The sequence below is a fragment of the Oncorhynchus tshawytscha genome, unplaced genomic scaffold, assembly GCF_018296145.1.
Source record: "Oncorhynchus tshawytscha isolate Ot180627B unplaced genomic scaffold, Otsh_v2.0 Un_contig_14216_pilon_pilon, whole genome shotgun sequence".
NCBI classification, from domain to species: Eukaryota; Metazoa; Chordata; class Actinopteri; order Salmoniformes; family Salmonidae; genus Oncorhynchus; species Oncorhynchus tshawytscha.
Window position 1 is genome coordinate 28035 of NW_024608798.1, and position 17905 is coordinate 45939.

Below are 17905 nucleotides of genomic sequence, written 5' to 3' on the forward strand. Positions count from 1 at the left end.
AGAGGACCAGACTGTAAGTGTTCCTCCATTGATAAGCTCATAGAGGACCAGACTGTAAGTGTTCCTCCATTGATAAGCATAGAGGACCAGACTGTAAGTGTTCCTCATTGATAAGCTCCTAGAGGACCAGACTGTAAGTGTTCCTCCATTGATAAGCTCATAGAGGACCAGACTGTAAGTGTTCCTCCATTGATAAGCTCATAGAGGACCAGACTGTAAGTGTTCCTCCAGTGATAAGCTCATAGTCAACCAGACTGTAAGTGTTCCTCCATTGATAAGCTCATAGAGGACCAGACTGTAAGTGTTCCTCCATTGATAAGCTCATAGAGGACCAGACTGTAAGTGTTCCTCCATTGATAAGCTCATAGAGGACCAGACTGTAAGTGTTCCTCCATTGATAAGCTCATAGAGGACCAGACTGTAAGTGTTCCTCCATTGATAAGCTCATAGAGGACCAGACTGTAAGTGTTCCTCCATTGATAAGCTCATAGAGGACCAGACTGTAAGTGTTCCTCCATTGATAAGCTCATAGAGGACCAGACTGTAAGTGTTCCTCCATTGATAAGCTCATAGAGGACCAGACTGTAAGTGTTCCTCCATTGATAAGCTCATAGAGGACCAGACTGTAAGTGTTCCTCCAGTGATAAGCTCATAGTCAACCAGACTGTAAGTGTTCCTCCATTGATAAGCTCATAGTCAACCAGACTGTAAGTGTTCCTCCAGTGATAAGCTCATAGTCAACCAGACTGTAAGTGTTCCTCCATTGATAAGCTCACAGAGGACCAGACTGTAAGTGTTACTCCATTGATAAGCTCATAGAGGACCAGACTGTAAGTGTTCCTCCATTGATAAGCCCATAGAGGACCAGACTGTAAGTGTTCCTCCATTGATAAGCTCATAGAGGACCAGACTGTAAGTGTTCCTCCATTGATAAGCTCATAGAGGACCAGACTGTAAGTGTTCCTCCATTGATAAGCTCATAGAGGACCAGACTGTAAGTGTTCCTCCATTGATAAGCTCATAGAGGACCAGACTGTAAGTGTTCCTCCAGTGATAAGCTCATAGTCAACCAGACTGTAAGTGTTCCTCCATTGATAAGCTCATAGTCAACCACTGTACTGTAAGTGTTTCCTCCAGTGATAAGCTCATAGTCAACCAGACTGTAAGTGTTCCTCCATTGATAAGCTCACAGAGGACCAGACTGTAAGTGTTACTCCATTGATAAGCTCATAGAGGACCAGACTGTAAGTGTTCCTCCATTGATAAGCCCATAGAGGACCAGACTGTAAGTGTTCCTCCATTGATAAGCTCATAGAGGACCAGACTGTAAGTGTTCCTCCATTGATAAGCTCATAGAGGACCAGACTGTAAGTGTTCCTCCATTGATAAGCTCATAGTCAACCAGACTGTAAGTGTTCCTCCATTGATAAGCTCATAGAGGACCAGACTGTAAGTGTTCCTCCATTGATAAGCTCATAGAGGACCAGACTGTAAGTGTTCCTCCATTGATAAGCTCATAGAGGACCAGACTGTAAGTGTTCCTCCATTGATAAGCTCATAGAGGACCAGACTGTAAGTGTTCCTCCATTGATAAGCTCATAGAGGACCAGACTGTAAGTGTTCCTCCATTGATAAGCTCATAGAGGACCAGACTGTAAGTGTTCCTCCATTGATAAGCTCATAGAGGACCAGACTGTAAGTGTTCCTCCAGTGATAAGCTCATAGAGGACCAGACTGTAAGTGTTCCTCCATTGATAAGCTCATAGAGGACTAGACTGTAAGTGTTCCTCCATTGATAAGCTCATAGAGGACCAGACTGTAAGTGTTCCTCCATTGATAAGCTCATAGAGGACCAGACTGTAAGTGTTCCTCCATTGATAAGCTCATAGTCAACCAGACTGTAAGTGTTCCTCCATTGATAAGCTCATAGAGGACCAGACTGTAAGTGTTCCTCCATTGATAAGCTCATAGAGGACCAGACTGTAAGTGTTCCTCCATTGATAAGCTCATAGTCAACCAGACTGTAAGTGTTCCTCCATTGATAAGCTCATAGAGGACCAGACTGTAAGTGTTCCTCCATTGATAAGCTCATAGAGGACCAGACTGTAAGTGTTCCTCCATTGATAAGCTCATAGAGGACCAGACTGTAAGTGTTCCTCCATTGATAAGCTCATAGAGGACCAGACTGTAAGTGTTCCTCCATTGATAAGCTCATAGAGGACCAGACTGTAAGTGTTCCTCCATTGATAAGCTCATAGAGGACCAGACTGTAAGTGTTCCTCCATTGATAAGCTCATAGAGGACCAGACTGTAAGTGTTCCTCCATTGATAAGCTCATAGAGGACCAGACTGTAAGTGTTCCTCCATTGATAAGCTCATAGAGGACCAGACTGTAAGTGTTCCTCCATTGATAAGCTCATAGAGGACCAGACTGTAAGTGTTACTCCATTGATAAGCTCATAGTCAACCAGACTGTAAGTGTTCCTACATTGATAAGCTCATAGAGGACCAGACTGTAAGTGTTCCTCCATTGATAAGCTCATAGAGGACCAGACTGTAAGTGTTCCTCCATTGATAAGCTCATAGAGGACCAGACTGTAAGTGTTCCTCCATTGATAAGCTCATAGAGGACCAGACTGTAAGTGTTCCTCCATTGATAAGCTCATAGAGGACCAGACTGTAAGTGTTCCTCCATTGATAAGCTCATAGAGGACCAGACTGTAAGTGTTCCTCCATTGATAAGCTCATAGAGGACCAGACTGTAAGTGTTCCTCCATTGATAAGCTCATAGAGGACCAGACTGTAAGTGTTCCTCCATTGATAAGCTCATAGAGGACTAGACTGTAAGTGTTCCTCCATTGATAAGCTCATAGAGGACCAGACTGTAAGTGTTCCTCCATTGATAAGCTCATAGAGGACCAGACTGTAAGTGTTCCTCCATTGATAAGCTCATAGTCAACCAGACTGTAAGTGTTCCTCCATTGATAAGCTCATAGAGGACCAGACTGTAAGTGTTCCTCCATTGATAAGCTCATAGAGGACCAGACTGTAAGTGTTCCTCCATTGATAAGCTCATAGTCAACCAGACTGTAAGTGTTCCTCCATTGATAAGCTCATAGAGGACCAGACTGTAAGTGTTCCTCCATTGATAAGCTCATAGAGGACCAGACTGTAAGTGTTCCTCCATTGATAAGCTCATAGAGGACCAGACTGTAAGTGTTCCTCCATTGATAAGCTCAGGACCAGAGGACCAGACTGTAAGTGTTCCTCCATTGATAAGCTCATAGAGGACCAGACTGTAAGTGTTCCTCCATTGATAAGCTCATAGAGGACCAGACTGTAAGTGTTCCTCCATTGATAAGCTCATAGAGGACCAGACTGTAAGTGTTCCTCCATTGATAAGCTCATAGAGGACCAGACTGTAAGTGTTCCTCCATTGATAAGCTCATAGAGGACCAGACTGTAAGTGTTCCTCCATTGATAAGCTCATAGAGGACCAGACTGTAAGTGTTCCTCCATTGATAAGCTCATAGAGGACCAGACTGTAAGTGTTCCTCCATTGATAAGCTCATAGAGGACCAGACTGTAAGTGTTCCTCCATTGATAAGCTCATAGAGGACCAGACTGTAAGTGTTCCTCCATTGATAAGCTCATAGTCAACCAGACTGTAAGTGTTCCTCCATTGATAAGCTCATAGAGGACCAGACTGTAAGTGTTCCTCCATTGATAAGCTCATAGAGGACCAGACTGTAAGTGTTCCTCCATTGATAAGCTCATAGTCAACCAGACTGTAAGTGTTCCTCCATTGATAAGCTCATAGAGGACCAGACTGTAAGTGTTCCTCCATTGATAAGCTCATAGAGGACCAGACTGTAAGTGTTCCTCCATTGATAAGCTCATAGAGGACCAGACTGTAAGTGTTCCTCCATTGATAAGCTCATAGAGGACCAGACTGTAAGTGTTCCTCCATTGATAAGCTCATAGAGGACCAGACTGTAAGTGTTCCTCCATTGATAAGCTCATAGAGGACCAGACTGTAAGTGTTCCTCCATTGATAAGCTCATAGAGGACCAGACTGTAAGTGTTCCTCCATTGATAAGCTCATAAGGGACCAGACTGTAAGTGTTCCTCCATTGATAAGCTCATAGAGGACCAGACTGTAAGTGTTCCTCCATTGATAAGCTCATAGAGGACCAGACTGTAAGTGTTCCTCCATTGATAAGCTCATAGAGGACCAGACTGTAAGTGTTCCTCCATTGATAAGCTCATAGAGGACCAGACTGTAAGTGTTCCTCCATTGATAAGCTCATAGAGGACCAGACTGTAAGTGTTCCTCCATTGATAAGCTCATAGAGGACCAGACTGTAAGTGTTCCTCCATTGATAAGCTCATAGAGGACCAGACTGTAAGTGTTCCTCCATTGATAAGCTCATAGAGGACCAGACTGTAAGTGTTCCTCCATTGATAAGCTCATAGTCAACCAGACTGTAAGTGTTCCTCCATTGATAAGCTCATAGAGGACCAGACTGTAAGTGTTCCTCCATTGATAAGCTCATAGAGGACCAGACTGTAAGTGTTCCTCCATTGATAAGCTCATAGAGGACCAGACTGTAAGTGTTCCTCCATTGATAAGCTCATAGAGGACCAGACTGTAAGTGTTCCTCCATTGATAAGCTCATAGAGGACCAGACTGTAAGTGTTCCTCCATTGATAAGCTCATAGAGGACCAGACTGTAAGTGTTCCTCCATTGATAAGCTCATAGAGGACCAGACTGTAAGTGTTCCTCCATTGATAAGCTCATAGAGGACCAGACTGTAAGTGTTCCTCCATTGATAAGCTCATAGAGGACCAGACTGTAAGTGTTCCTCCATTGATAAGCTCATAGAGGACCAGACTGTAAGTGTTCCTCCATTGATAAGCTCATAGAGGACCAGACTGTAAGTGTTCCTCCATTGATAAGCTCATAGAGGACCAGACTGTAAGTGTTCCTCCATTGATAAGCTCATAGAGGACCAGACTGTAAGTGTTCCTCCATTGATAAGCTCATAGAGGACCAGACTGTAAGTGTTCCTCCATTGATAAGCTCATAGAGGACCAGACTGTAAGTGTTCCTCCATTGATAAGCTCATAGAGGACCAGACTGTAAGTGTTCCTCCATTGATAAGCTCATAGAGGACCAGACTGTAAGTGTTCCTCCATTGATAAGCTCATAGAGGACCAGACTGTAAGTGTTCCTCCATTGATAAGCTCATAGAGGACCAGACTGTAAGTGTTCCTCCATTGATAAGCTCATAGAGGACCAGACTGTAAGTGTTCCTCCATTGATAAGCTCATAGAGGACCAGACTGTAAGTGTTCCTCCATTGAATAAGAACACTAGAGGAAATCAGACAGCAGGGAATACCTGTGTCTCATTACAATATGTTTCTAATGACCAGATTGTGTTGATGCTATTTTCCTGCCTGCACACAAACCACGTCCTCATGTTGTTCACGGAGCATCCATTTGATAAGCACAGCCACACAGACATAGAACTCTCGGTTTGAAATGAAGTCATGATTGATTAACCAGGCTCCAATACCCAGCATTCAGGCTGAAGTGATTTCTCCATTTTTTCTGAAAGCACAAAGAAACAGACTGAAACAGACAAAACAAAAGCAGTCAACGATGCATTCCTTTCAGATAACGTGAGAATTTCCTCTCAAGCAACGGAGGGAAGGAAAACACGTGGACAGACAGGAGAGTTATCTGGAATGTCTATTGGAGGAGACTAGATAAGTTATCTGGAATGACGTGGAGGAGACTAGAGAGAGTTATCTGGAATGAACTATTGGAGGAGACTAGAGAAGTTACCTGGAATGAACTATGTGGAGGAGACTAGAGAGAGTTATCTGGAATGAACTATGTGGAGGAGACTGAGAGAGTTATCTGGAAGAACTATGTGGAGGAGACTAGAGAGAGTTACCTGGAATGAAAGTCGGAGACTAGAGAGTTACCTGGAATGAACTATGTGGAGAGACTAGAGAAGTTACCTGGAATGAACTATGTGGAGGAGACTAGAGAGAGTTATCTGGAATGAACTATGTGGAGGAGACTAGAGAGAGTTATCTGGAATGAACTATGTGGAGGAGACTAGAGAGAGTTATCTGGAATGAACTATGTGGAGGAGACTAGAGAGAGTTACCTGGAATGAACTATGTGGAGGAGACTAGAGAGAGTTATCTGGAATGAACTACGTGGAGGAGACTAGAGAGAGTTATCTGGAATGAACTATGTGGAGGAGACTAGAGAGAGTTATCTGGAATGAACTATGTGGAGGAGACTAGAGAGAGTTATCTGGAATGAACTATGTGGAGGAGACTAGAGAGAGTTATCTGGAATGAACTATGTGGAGGAGACTAGAGAGAGTTACCTGGAATGAACTATGTGGAGGAGACTAGAGAGAGTTATCTGGAATGAACTATGTGGAGGAGACTAGAGAGAGTTATCTGGAATGAACTATGTGGAGGAGACTAGAGAGAGTTATCTGGAATGAACTATGTGGAGGAGACTAGAGAGAGTTATCTGGAATGAACTACGTGGAGGAGACTAGAGAGAGTTATCTGGAATGAACTATGTGGAGGAGACTAGAGAGAGTTATCTGGAATGAACTATGTGGAGCAGACTAGAGAGAGTTATCTGGAATGAACTACGTGGAGGAGACTAGAGATAGTTATCTGGAATGAACTATGTGGAGGAGACTAGAGAGAGTTATCTGGAATGAACTATGTGGAGGAGACTAGAGAGAGTTATGTGGAATGAACTATGTGGAGGAGACTAGAGAGAGTTATCTGGAATGAACTATGTGGAGGAGACTAGAGAGAGTTATCTGGAATGAACTATGTGGAGGAGACTAGAGAGAGTTATCTGGAATGAACTATGTGGAGGAGACTAGAGAGAGTTACCTGGAATGAACTATGTGGCGGAGACTAGAGAGAGTTATCTGGAATGAACTATGTGGAGGAGACTAGAGAGAGTTATCTGGAATGAACTAGAGACTATTGTAGATGTACTAAGTAGAATAGAAAACCCTGTTGGAAAAATGTAGATAATTGTTGTTAATTGAATTGAGATGAGAACATTTTTATTTTTCAAGGAACACTCTCACTCAAATATATTCATCTAGGGAGTAGTGCTCATATATTCATCACTGGTCTCTAGGGAGTAGTGTTCATATGGTCTCTAGGGAGTAGTGTTCATATGGTATCTAGGGAGTAGTGTTCATATGGTCTCCAAGGAGTAGTGTTCATATGGTCTCTAGGGAGTAGTGTTCATATGGTCTCTAGGGAGTAGTGTTCATATGGTCTCTAGGGAGTAGTGTTCATATGGTCTCTAGGGAGTAGTGTTCATATATTCATCACTGGTCTCTAGGGAGTAGTGTTCATATGGTCTCTAGGGAGTAGTGTTCATATGGTCTCTAGGGAGTAGTGTTCATATGGTCTCTAGGGAGTAGTGTTCATATGGTCTCTAGGGAGTAGTGTTCATATGGTCTCTAGGGAGTAGTGTTCATATGGTCTCTTTGTTCCCAGAAAGAGGATGTGATCCTTATCAGAGTTTATTTTGTGGTTGAGACTTGAGAGTGTTACCTGTGTAGATGTAGTGTAGACTAGAAGGCACCGTAGGAAGAGATTTGATGTTTGTGGATTGTGAAGAACCATTTTTTATTTTTTATTCTGTCTTCACAGAGACCTGGAGGAGAGGAGCCTCCTGAAGAAGATGAGGGAGCCAAGAGGATCGACCCTCTTCATCAGCTCATACAGTTATTCAGTAGGACGGCCCTGACTGAGAAGTGGTGTGTACCTCTGCTCTGTAGCTGGTCCTAGTAAACTATAGTCATACCAGGACTGTAACTAGTAATGTTACCTTTATAGTGGTGGGTATCTCTGCTCTCTAGCTGGTCCTAGTAAACTATAGTAATACCAGGACTGTGACTAATAGTGATGCTAGTAATGTTTCCTTTATAGTGGTCGGTATCTCTGCTCTGTAGCTGGTCCTAGTAAACTATAGTCATACCAGGACTGTAACTAGTAATGTTACCTTTATAGTGGTGGGTATCTCTGCTCTGTAGCTGGTCCTAGTAAACTATAGTCATACCAGGACTGTAACTAGTAATGTTTCCTTTATAGTGGTCGGTATCTCTGCTCTGTAGCTGGTCCTAGTAAACTATAGTCATACCAGGACTGTAACTAGTAATGTTACCTTTATAGTGGTGGGTATCTCTGCTCTGTAGCTGGTCCTAGTAAACTATAGTCATACCAGGACTGTAATTAGTAATGTTACCTTTATAGTGGTGGGTATCTCTGCTCTCTAGCTGGTCCTAGTAAACTATAGTAATACCAGGACTGTGACTAATAGTGATGCTAGTAATGTTTCCTTTATAGTGGTGGGTATCTCTGCTCTGTAGCTGGTCCTAGTAAACTATAGTCATACCAGGACTGTAACACTCTCTATATGATACATCATCCTCTCTACCCGGTGCTATAAAACCATAGTAATACCAGGACTGTAACACTCTCTATATGATACATCATCCTCTCTACCCGGTGGTATAATACCAGGACTGTAACACTCTCTATATGATACATCATCCTCTCTACCTGGTGGTATAATACCAGGACTGTAACACATTCTATATGATACATCATCCTCTCTACCCGGTGGTATAAAACCAGGACTGTAACACTCTCTATATGATACATCATCCTCTCTACCCGGTGATATAAAACCAGGACTGTAACACTCTCTATATGATACATCATCCTCTCTACCCGGTGATATAAAACCATAGTAATACCAGGACTGTAACACTCTCTATATGATACATCATCCTCTCTACCCGGTGGTATAATACCAGGACTGTAACACATTCTATATGATACATCATCCTCTCTACCCGGTGATATAAAACCAGGACTGTAACACTCTCTATATGATACATCATCCTCTCTACCCGGTGATATAAAACCATAGTAATACCAGGACTGTAACACTCTCTATATGATACATCATCCTCTCTACCCGGTGGTATAAAACCATAGTAATACCAGGACTGTAACACTCTCTATATGATACATCATCCTCTCTAACCAGTGGTATAAAACCATAGTAATACCAGGACTGTAACTGATATTGGTAGTAGTAACATTTCCATTACAGTGGATCTGATGTCTACCTGATGTTCTAGAACCTTCCTGATTCTACTACTCATTATGACACAATAATAATGACCTTATCCACTGTGTGTTGCAGTAAACTGGAAGAGGACATTCTCTACATGGCCTATGCTGACATTATGGCTAAGGTACCTCTTGTATTCAGAGTGGTCTTACGTCACAATCCATTATGTTTTTCTACTGATTCATCAATTACTTGATTGGTCCTATCACTTCATTGGTTGATTGATTTATTATTTGATTGGTCCGATCACTTGGTTGATTGATTTATTATTTGATTGGCCCGATCACTTGGTTGATTGATTTATTATTTGATTGGCCCGATCACTTGGTTGATTGATTTATTATTTGATTGGCCCGATCACTTGGTTGATTGATTTATTATTTGATTGGCCCGATCACTTGGTTGATTGATTGATTTATTATTTGATTGGCCCGATCACTTGGTTGATTGATTGATTTATTATTTGATTGGTCCGATCACTTGGATGATTGATTGATTTATTATTTGATTGGCCCGATCACTTGGTTGATTGATTTATTATTTGATTGGCCCGATCACTTGGTTGATTGATTTATTATTTGATTGGCCCGATCACTTGGTTGATTGATTTATTATTTGATTGGCCCGATCACTTGGTTGATTGATTTATTATTTGATTGGCCCGATCACTTGGTTGATTGATTTATTATTTGATTGGTCCGATCACTTGGTTGATTGATTTATTATTTGATTGGCCCGATCACTTGGTTGATTGATTGATTATTTGATTGGTCCGATCACTTGGTTGATTGATTTATTATTTGATTGGTCCGATCACTTGGTTGATTGATTTATTATTTGATTGGTCCGATCACTTGGTTGATTGATTTATTATTTGATTGGTCCGATCACTTGGTTGATTGATTGATTATTTGATTGGCCCGATCACTTGGTTGATTGATTTATTATTTGATTGGCCCGATCACTTGGTTGATTGATTGATTATTTGATTGGCCCGATGACTTGGTTGATTGATTTATTATTTGATTGGTCTGATCACTTGGTTGATTGATTGATTATTTGATTGGCCCGATCACTTGGTTGATTGATTGATTATTTGATTGGCCCGATCACTTGGTTGATTGATTTATTATTTGATTGGCCCGATCACTTGGTTGATTGATTTATTATTTGATTGGCCCGATCACTTGGTTGATTGATTTATTATTTGATTGGCCTGATCACTTGGTTGATTGATTTATTATTTGATTGGTCCGATCACTTGGTTGATTGATTTATTATTTGATTGGTCCGATCACTTGGTTGATTGATTTATTATTTGATTGGTCCGATCACTTGGTTGATTGATTTATTATTTGATTGGCCCGATCACTTGGTTGATTGATTTATTATTTGATTGGTCCGATCACTTGGTTGATTGATTTATTATTTGATTGGTCCGATCACTTGGTTGATTGATTTATTATTTGATTGGTCCGATCACTTGGTTGATTGATTTATTATTTGATTGGTCCGATCACTTGGTTGATTGATTTATTATTTGATTGGTCCGATCACTTGGTTGATTGATTTATTGGTTGATTGGTCCGATCACTTGGTTGATTGATTGATTTATTATTTGATTGGTCCGATCACTTGGTTGATTGATTGATTTATTATTTGATTGGTCCGATCACTTGGTTGATTGATTGATTATTTGATTGGTCCGATCACTTGGTTGATTGATTGATTATTTGATTGGTCCGATCACTTGGTTGATCGATTTATTATTTGATTGGTCCGATCACTTGGTTGATTGATTTATTATTTGATTGGTCCGATCACTTGGTTGATTGATTGATTGGTTGATTGGTCCGATCACTTGGTTGATTGATTTATTATTTGATTGGTCCGATCACTTGGTTGATTGATTTATTATTTGATTGGCCCGATCACTTGGTTGATTGATTTATTATTTGATTGGTCCGATCACTTGGTTGATTGATTTATTATTTGATTGGTCCGATCACTTGGTTGATTGATTTATTATTTGATTGGTCCGATCACTTGGTTGATTGATTGATTATTTTATTGGTCCGATCACTTGGTTGATTGATTGATTATTTGATTGGCCCGATCACTTGGTTGATTGATTTATTATTTGATTGGTCCGATCACGTGGTTGATTGATTTATTATTTGATTGGTCCGATCACTTGGTTGATTGATTTATTATTTGATTGGTCCGATCACTTGGTTGATTGATTTATTATTTGATTGGTCCGATCACTTGGTTGATTGATTTATTATTTGATTGGTCCGATCACTTGGTTGATTGATTTATTATTTGATTGGTCCGATCACTTGGTTGATTGATTTATTATTTGATTGGTCCGATCACTTGGTTGATTGATTTATTATTTGATTGGTCTGATCACTTGGTTGATTGATTGATTTATTATTTGATTGGTCCGATCACTTGGTTGATTGATTTATTATTTGATTGGTCCGATCACTTGGTTGATTGATTTATTATTTGATTGGTCCGATCACTTGGTTGATTGATTGATTATTTGATTGGTCCGATCACTTGGTTGATCGATTTATTATTTGATTGGTCCGATCACTTGGTTGATTGATTTATTATTTGATTGGTCCGATCACTTGGTTGATTGATTGATTGGTTGATTGGTCCGATCACTTGGTTGATTGATTTATTATTTGATTGGCCCGATCACTTGGTTGATTGATTTATTATTTGATTGGCCCGATCACTTGGTTGATTGATTTATTATTTGATTGGTCCGATCACTTGGTTGATTGATTTATTATTTGATTGGTCCGATCACTTGGTTGATTGATTTATTATTTGATTGGTCCGATCACTTGGTTGATTGATTTATTATTTTATTGGTCCGATCACTTGGTTGATTGATTGATTATTTGATTGGCCCGATCACTTGGTTGATTGATTTATTATTTGATTGGTCCGATCACGTGGTTGATTGATTTATTATTTGATTGGTCCGATCACTTGGTTGATTGATTTATTATTTGATTGGTCCGATCACTTGGTTGATTGATTTATTATTTGATTGGTCCGATCACTTGGTTGATTGATTTATTATTTGATTGGTCTGATCACTTGGTTGATTGATTGATTTATTATTTGATTGGTCCGATCACTTGGTTGATTGATTTATTATTTGATTGGTCCGATCACTTGGTTGATTGATTGATTGGTTGATTGGCCGGATCACTTGGTTGATTGATTGATTATTTGATTGGTCCGATCACTTGGTTGATTGATTGATTATTTGATTGGTCCGATCACTTGGTTGATTGGTTGATTGGTCCGATCACTTGGTTGATTGATCGATTATTTGATTGGTCCGATCACTTGGTTGATTAATTGATTGGTTGATTGGCCCGATCACTTGGTTGATTGATTGATTGGTTGATTGGCCCGATCACTTGGTTGATTGATTTATTATTTGATTGGTCCAATCACTTGGTTGATTGATTTATTATTTGATTGGTCCGATCACTTGGTTGATTGATTTATTATTTGATATTGCTGTACAGAAATTGATTGGTCCGATCACTTGGTTGATTGATTTATTATTTGATTGGTCCGATCACTTGGTTGATTGATTTATTATTTGATTGGTCCGATCACTTGGTTGATTGATTTATTATTTGATTGGTCCGATCACTTGGTTGATTGATTTATTATTTGATTGGCCCGATCACTTGGTTGATTGATTGATTATTTGATTGGTCCGATCACTTGGTTGATTGATTGATTGGTTGTGATGTCTTTCTCTTTCTGTATCATCCATTTCTCCACCAGAGCTGTCATGATGAAGAGGATGAGGATGGAGAGGAGGTGAAGAGTTTTGAAGTAGGTATCTCCTCTTGAACACCGTCCAACCCATTTAACTTTTGCCCATCCCTCCCCCAGAAGCATTTTAAAAAGAGGGTGACGTCTTTTAAAATGTGGGTTATTTAGTTTCCCATGGCTTGCAGGCAGCTTTTCAATGACCCCTGAAGAGATGGCACGTAGAGTCTTCTCTGATTTGAGATAATGACCCCTGAAGAGATGGCACGTAGAGTCTACTCTGTTGAAATAATGACCCCTGAAGAGATGGCACGTAGCGTCTACTCTGATTTGAGATAATGACCCCTGAAGAGATGGCACGTAGAGTCTTCTCTGATTTCAGATAATGACCCCTGAAGAGATGGCACGTAGAGTCTTCTCTGATTTGAGATAATGACCCCTGAAGAGATGGCACGTAGAGTCTACTCTGTTGAGATAATGACCCCTGAAGAGATGGCACGTAGAGTCTTCTCTGATTTGAGATAATGACCCCTGAAGAGATGGCACGTAGCGTCTACTCTGTTGAGATAATGACCCCTGAAGAGATGGCACGTAGAGTCTACTCTGTTAAGATAATGACCGCTGAAGAGATGGCACGTAGCGTCTACTCTGATTTGAGATAATGACCCCTGAAGAGATGGCACGTAGAGTCTTCTCTGATTTGAGATAATGACCCCTGAAGAGATGGCACGTAGCGTCTACTCTGTTGAGATAATGACCCCTGAAGAGATGGCACGTAGAGTCTACTCTGTTGAGATAATGACCCCTGAAGAGATGGCACGTAGCGTCTACTCTGTTGAGATAATGACCCTGAAGAGATGGCACGTAGCGTCTACTCTGTTGAGATAATGACCCCTGAAGAGATGGCACGTAGAGTCTACTCTGTTGAGATAATGACCCCTGAAGAGATGGCACGTAGAGTCTTCTCTGAGTTGAGATAATGACCCCTGAAGAGATGGCACGTAGAGTCTACTCTGTTGAGATAATGACCCCTGAAGAGATGGCACGTAGAGTCTTCTCTGAGTTGAGATAATGACCCCTGAAGAGAGATGGCACGTAGAGTCTTCTCTGCTGAGTTGACACAATCTTGTGCAATTCAAAATTTCTCAAACATCGTTCATTGACATTAATGGCAGACTTGTGGATCTCAAGTTGGATTACCAATCAGATGATAATGATACGGTCTCATACCTGGTGTAATTTACCATAGATTGACCACAATTTTTTTATTTAACGAGGCAAGTCAGTTAAGAACAAATGTTTTATTTACAATGACGGCCTACCCTGGCCAAACCCTAACCCCGGACGACGCTGGGGCCAATGACGGCCTACCTTGTCCAAACCCTAACCCCGGACAACGCTGGGGCCAATGACGGCCTACCCTGTCCAAACCCTAACCCCGGACGACGCTGGGGCCAATGACGGCCTACCCTGTCCAAACCCTAACCCTGGACGACGCTGGAGCCAATTGTGCTCCACCCTTTGGAACTCCCAATCACGGCCGGTTGTGATACAGCCTGGAATCGAACGACGTCTGTAATGACGCCTGTAGCACCGAGACGCAGTGCCTTAGACCTCTGCTCCACTCTGGAGCCCCTGTTATAATGGAACATTGTGTACATCTGTATCTTTGTTTTCTCCTCATGTGGTTTGTGTGATCATGCAGCGACACCCGTAAAACACTGAGGATGTTAATCAGCATGGCTTTTCAGTAGGCTGCTCCTCAGGACCACATCCTGTCCTTATTACACCAATCTTTCCACCTTCATTTTCTAGAAGGTTTTTCTATTTTCTGAGTATGGCTGGGTGGGATCCGTGCACTGTGAAATGATACCATTCTGTTTCCCCAGCGTGATATAAGCAAAGGTTTAAGCAACAAAATTGCCAAGAAGGAGGAAGAATCTCTGGTAACAAAGTTCTCAAAAAACAACTCTCTCTTGTTGATTTTGCATCTTGTTTCCTTTCCAGTATTTCTGTATTTCATGTTCCTCTTGAAGGTTCCTCATTCATATCGTTCAGCTCCGCCCCTCTCCGCTTCCTGATTTGTTTTTTTTTCTTCAACACTGTAAAAAAAAAAAAAAAAAGCCTAAATTAGGAGAGCGGCCATCTTGCTTTTCCCGAGCTCTTCCATCCCCTTGTGTTCTTCTGCTGTGGCTCAGATGGAAAGTGGGGAAGCAACCACGCCTGGACCCCTATAGCGCTCCCTGCCATGCTGTTCCCTCAGTCGGGCAGAGTTGTTGCTGCTGTTTGGTTGTCACTGTTTCAGTGGGTGTTGCTGGAGACATGACACTGTCCCCCTCGTTGTCTATCTGTCTCATGTCCCTCAGCACTGAGCTTACAGTCCACCTCACTGTACTAACACACAGACAGACTGCCTGCTCCCATCCAGCTCCAAGCCCTCTGTAGTCTCCAAGCCCTCTGTAGGCCCTGTGGTTATGAGTTGCAATATTGTAATACATTTGTCTTCAACAGGCATTATTAACACCAGTGACATCATCCTGAATTCAATTAGACGTTGATAGAAAACACCTACGGAAGGTGATCTTGGGCCTGGTGCAGGAGTAGGTCTTCACCTCCAGGGTGGTGTTGAGTGTCTTGTAGCCCGATGGGTGGTCTGATTGGACAGGAAGGTGCAGTCTCTCAGGTCTCTCCTCCTCCTCTTCCTCCCTCCCTCCTGCAGGAAAAAGAGATGGAGAAACAGAAGCTGCTATATCAGCAGGCCAGGTTACACGACCGAGGTGCTGCAGAGATGGTGCTGCAGACTATCAGCGCCAGCAAAGGTAAGCTCTCTGAGTAGGATGGACGAACAGGATGTACACTGAGTGGACAAAACATTAGGAACACACGCTGCACCCCCTTCCTAATATTGAGTCGCTGCAACCCCCTTCTGCCCTCAGAACAGACTCAATTTGTCGGGTCATGGACTCTACAAGGTGTTGAAAGCGTTCCACAGGGATGCTGGCCCATGTTGACTCCAATGCTTATGTTATGTCAAATTGGCTGGATGTCCTTTGGGTGGTGGACCATTCTTGATACACACAGGAAACTGTTGAGCGTGAAAAACCCAGCAGCGTTGCAGTTCTTGACACAAACCAGTGCCCCTGGCACCTACTACCACACCCTGTTCAAAGGCTACTTAAATCTTTTGTCTTGCCCATTCACCCTCTGAATGAGACACATACACAGTATCAAAGTCTCAATTGTATCAAGGCTTAAAAGTCCTTCTTTAACCACCTGTCTCCTCCCCTTCATCTACACTGATTGAAGTGGGAGCATAGCTTTCACCTGGATTCACCTGGTCAGTCTATGTCATGGAAAGAGTAGCCATGTGTGATGAATACATTGGACATCTCAGTGACCCATAACTCTCACAATAAAGCAGAGCTCTGTCCACAGTAGGTAGGTAGCTACGTTGTGACGTACTAGACCCAGTATAAAGGTGTTGTGTTCCCCACCAGGTGAGATGGGTCCCATGGTGGCCTCTACTCTGAAGCTGGGGATAGCTGTCCTCAATGGAGGCAACTCGACTGTTCAGCAGGTAGGTCTATCTACCATTAAACTGCATCAATCTACCATCAGTCACTTATCGGCCTGGTATCTACCATTAAACTGCATCAATCTACCATCAGTCACTTATCGACCTGGAATCTACCATCAGTCACTTATCGACCTGGTATCTACCATTAAACTGCATCAATCTACCATCAGTCACTTATCGACCTGGTATCTACCATTAAACTGCATCAATCTACCATCAGTCACTTATCGGCCTGGTATCTACCATTAAACTGCATCAATCTATCAGTCTCTTATCGGCCTGGTATCTACCATTAAACTGCATCAATCTACCATCAGTCACTTATCGGCCTGGTATCTACCATTAAACTGCATCAATCTACCATCAGTCACTTATCGGCCTGGTATCTACCATTAAACTGCATCAATCTACCATCAGTCACTTATCGGCCTGGTATCTACCATTAAACTATATCAATCTACCATGGTATCTGACAGCTAATGTGAAAATGCATCAACCAATATATTTCTAGTCACTTTATTTATATTTCTTTATAGATTGTTTGTGTTTCTAGTCGACCGTGTCTCTGTAGTGTTTACTCTCTCATGTCTCTGTAGTGTTTACTCTCTCATGTCTCTGTCGTGTTTACTCTCTCATGTCTCTGTGTCTCTGTAGTGTTTACTCTCTCATGTCTCTGTAGTGTTTACTCTCTCATGTCTCTGTAGTGTTTACTCTCTCATGTCTCTGTAGTGTTTACTCTCTCATGTCTCTGTAGTGTTTACTCTCTCATGTCTCTGTGTCTCTGTAGTGTTTACTCTCTCATGTCTCTGTAGTGTTTACTCTCTCATGTCTCTGTAGTGTTTACTCTCTCATGTCTCTGTAGTGTTTACTCTCTCATGTCTCTGTAGTGTTTACTCTCTCATGTCTCTGTAGTGTTTACTCTCTCATGTCTCTGTAGTGTTTACTCTCTCATGTCTCTGTAGTGTTTACTCTCTCATGTCTCTGTAGTGTTTACTCTCTCATGTCTCTGTAGTGTTTACTCTCTCATGTCTCTGTGTCTCTGTAGTGTTTACTCTCTCATGTCTCTGTGTCTCTGTAGTGTTTACTCTCTCATGTCTCTGTAGTGTTTACTCTCTCATGTCTCTGTGTCTCTGTAGTGTTTACTCTCTCATGTCTCTAGTGTTTACTCTCTCATGTCTCTAGTGTTTACTCTCTCATGTCTCTGTAGTGTTTACTCTCTCATGTCTCTGTAGTGTTTACTCTCTCATGTCTCTGTAGTGTTTACTCTCTCATGTCTCTGTAGTGTTTACTCTC

General features: G+C 41.7%; 1 protein-coding gene across 1 annotated transcript in view; it reads left to right on the forward strand.

Annotated features, from left to right (window-relative positions):
* LOC121843828 (ryanodine receptor 2-like) overlaps positions 1-17905 on the forward strand; it is a gene marked incomplete at its 3' end in the record, with an annotated part of 73619 nt that overhangs the window by 21489 nt on the left and 34225 nt on the right. The window contains exons 10-14 of the mRNA XM_042313683.1: positions 7725-7831; positions 9289-9340; positions 13048-13098; positions 15755-15854; positions 16533-16612. Of these exons, the coding sequence (XP_042169617.1) occupies positions 7725-7831; positions 9289-9340; positions 13048-13098; positions 15755-15854; positions 16533-16612 (390 nt within the window). The remainder of the gene's footprint in view (positions 1-7724; positions 7832-9288; positions 9341-13047; positions 13099-15754; positions 15855-16532; positions 16613-17905) is intronic.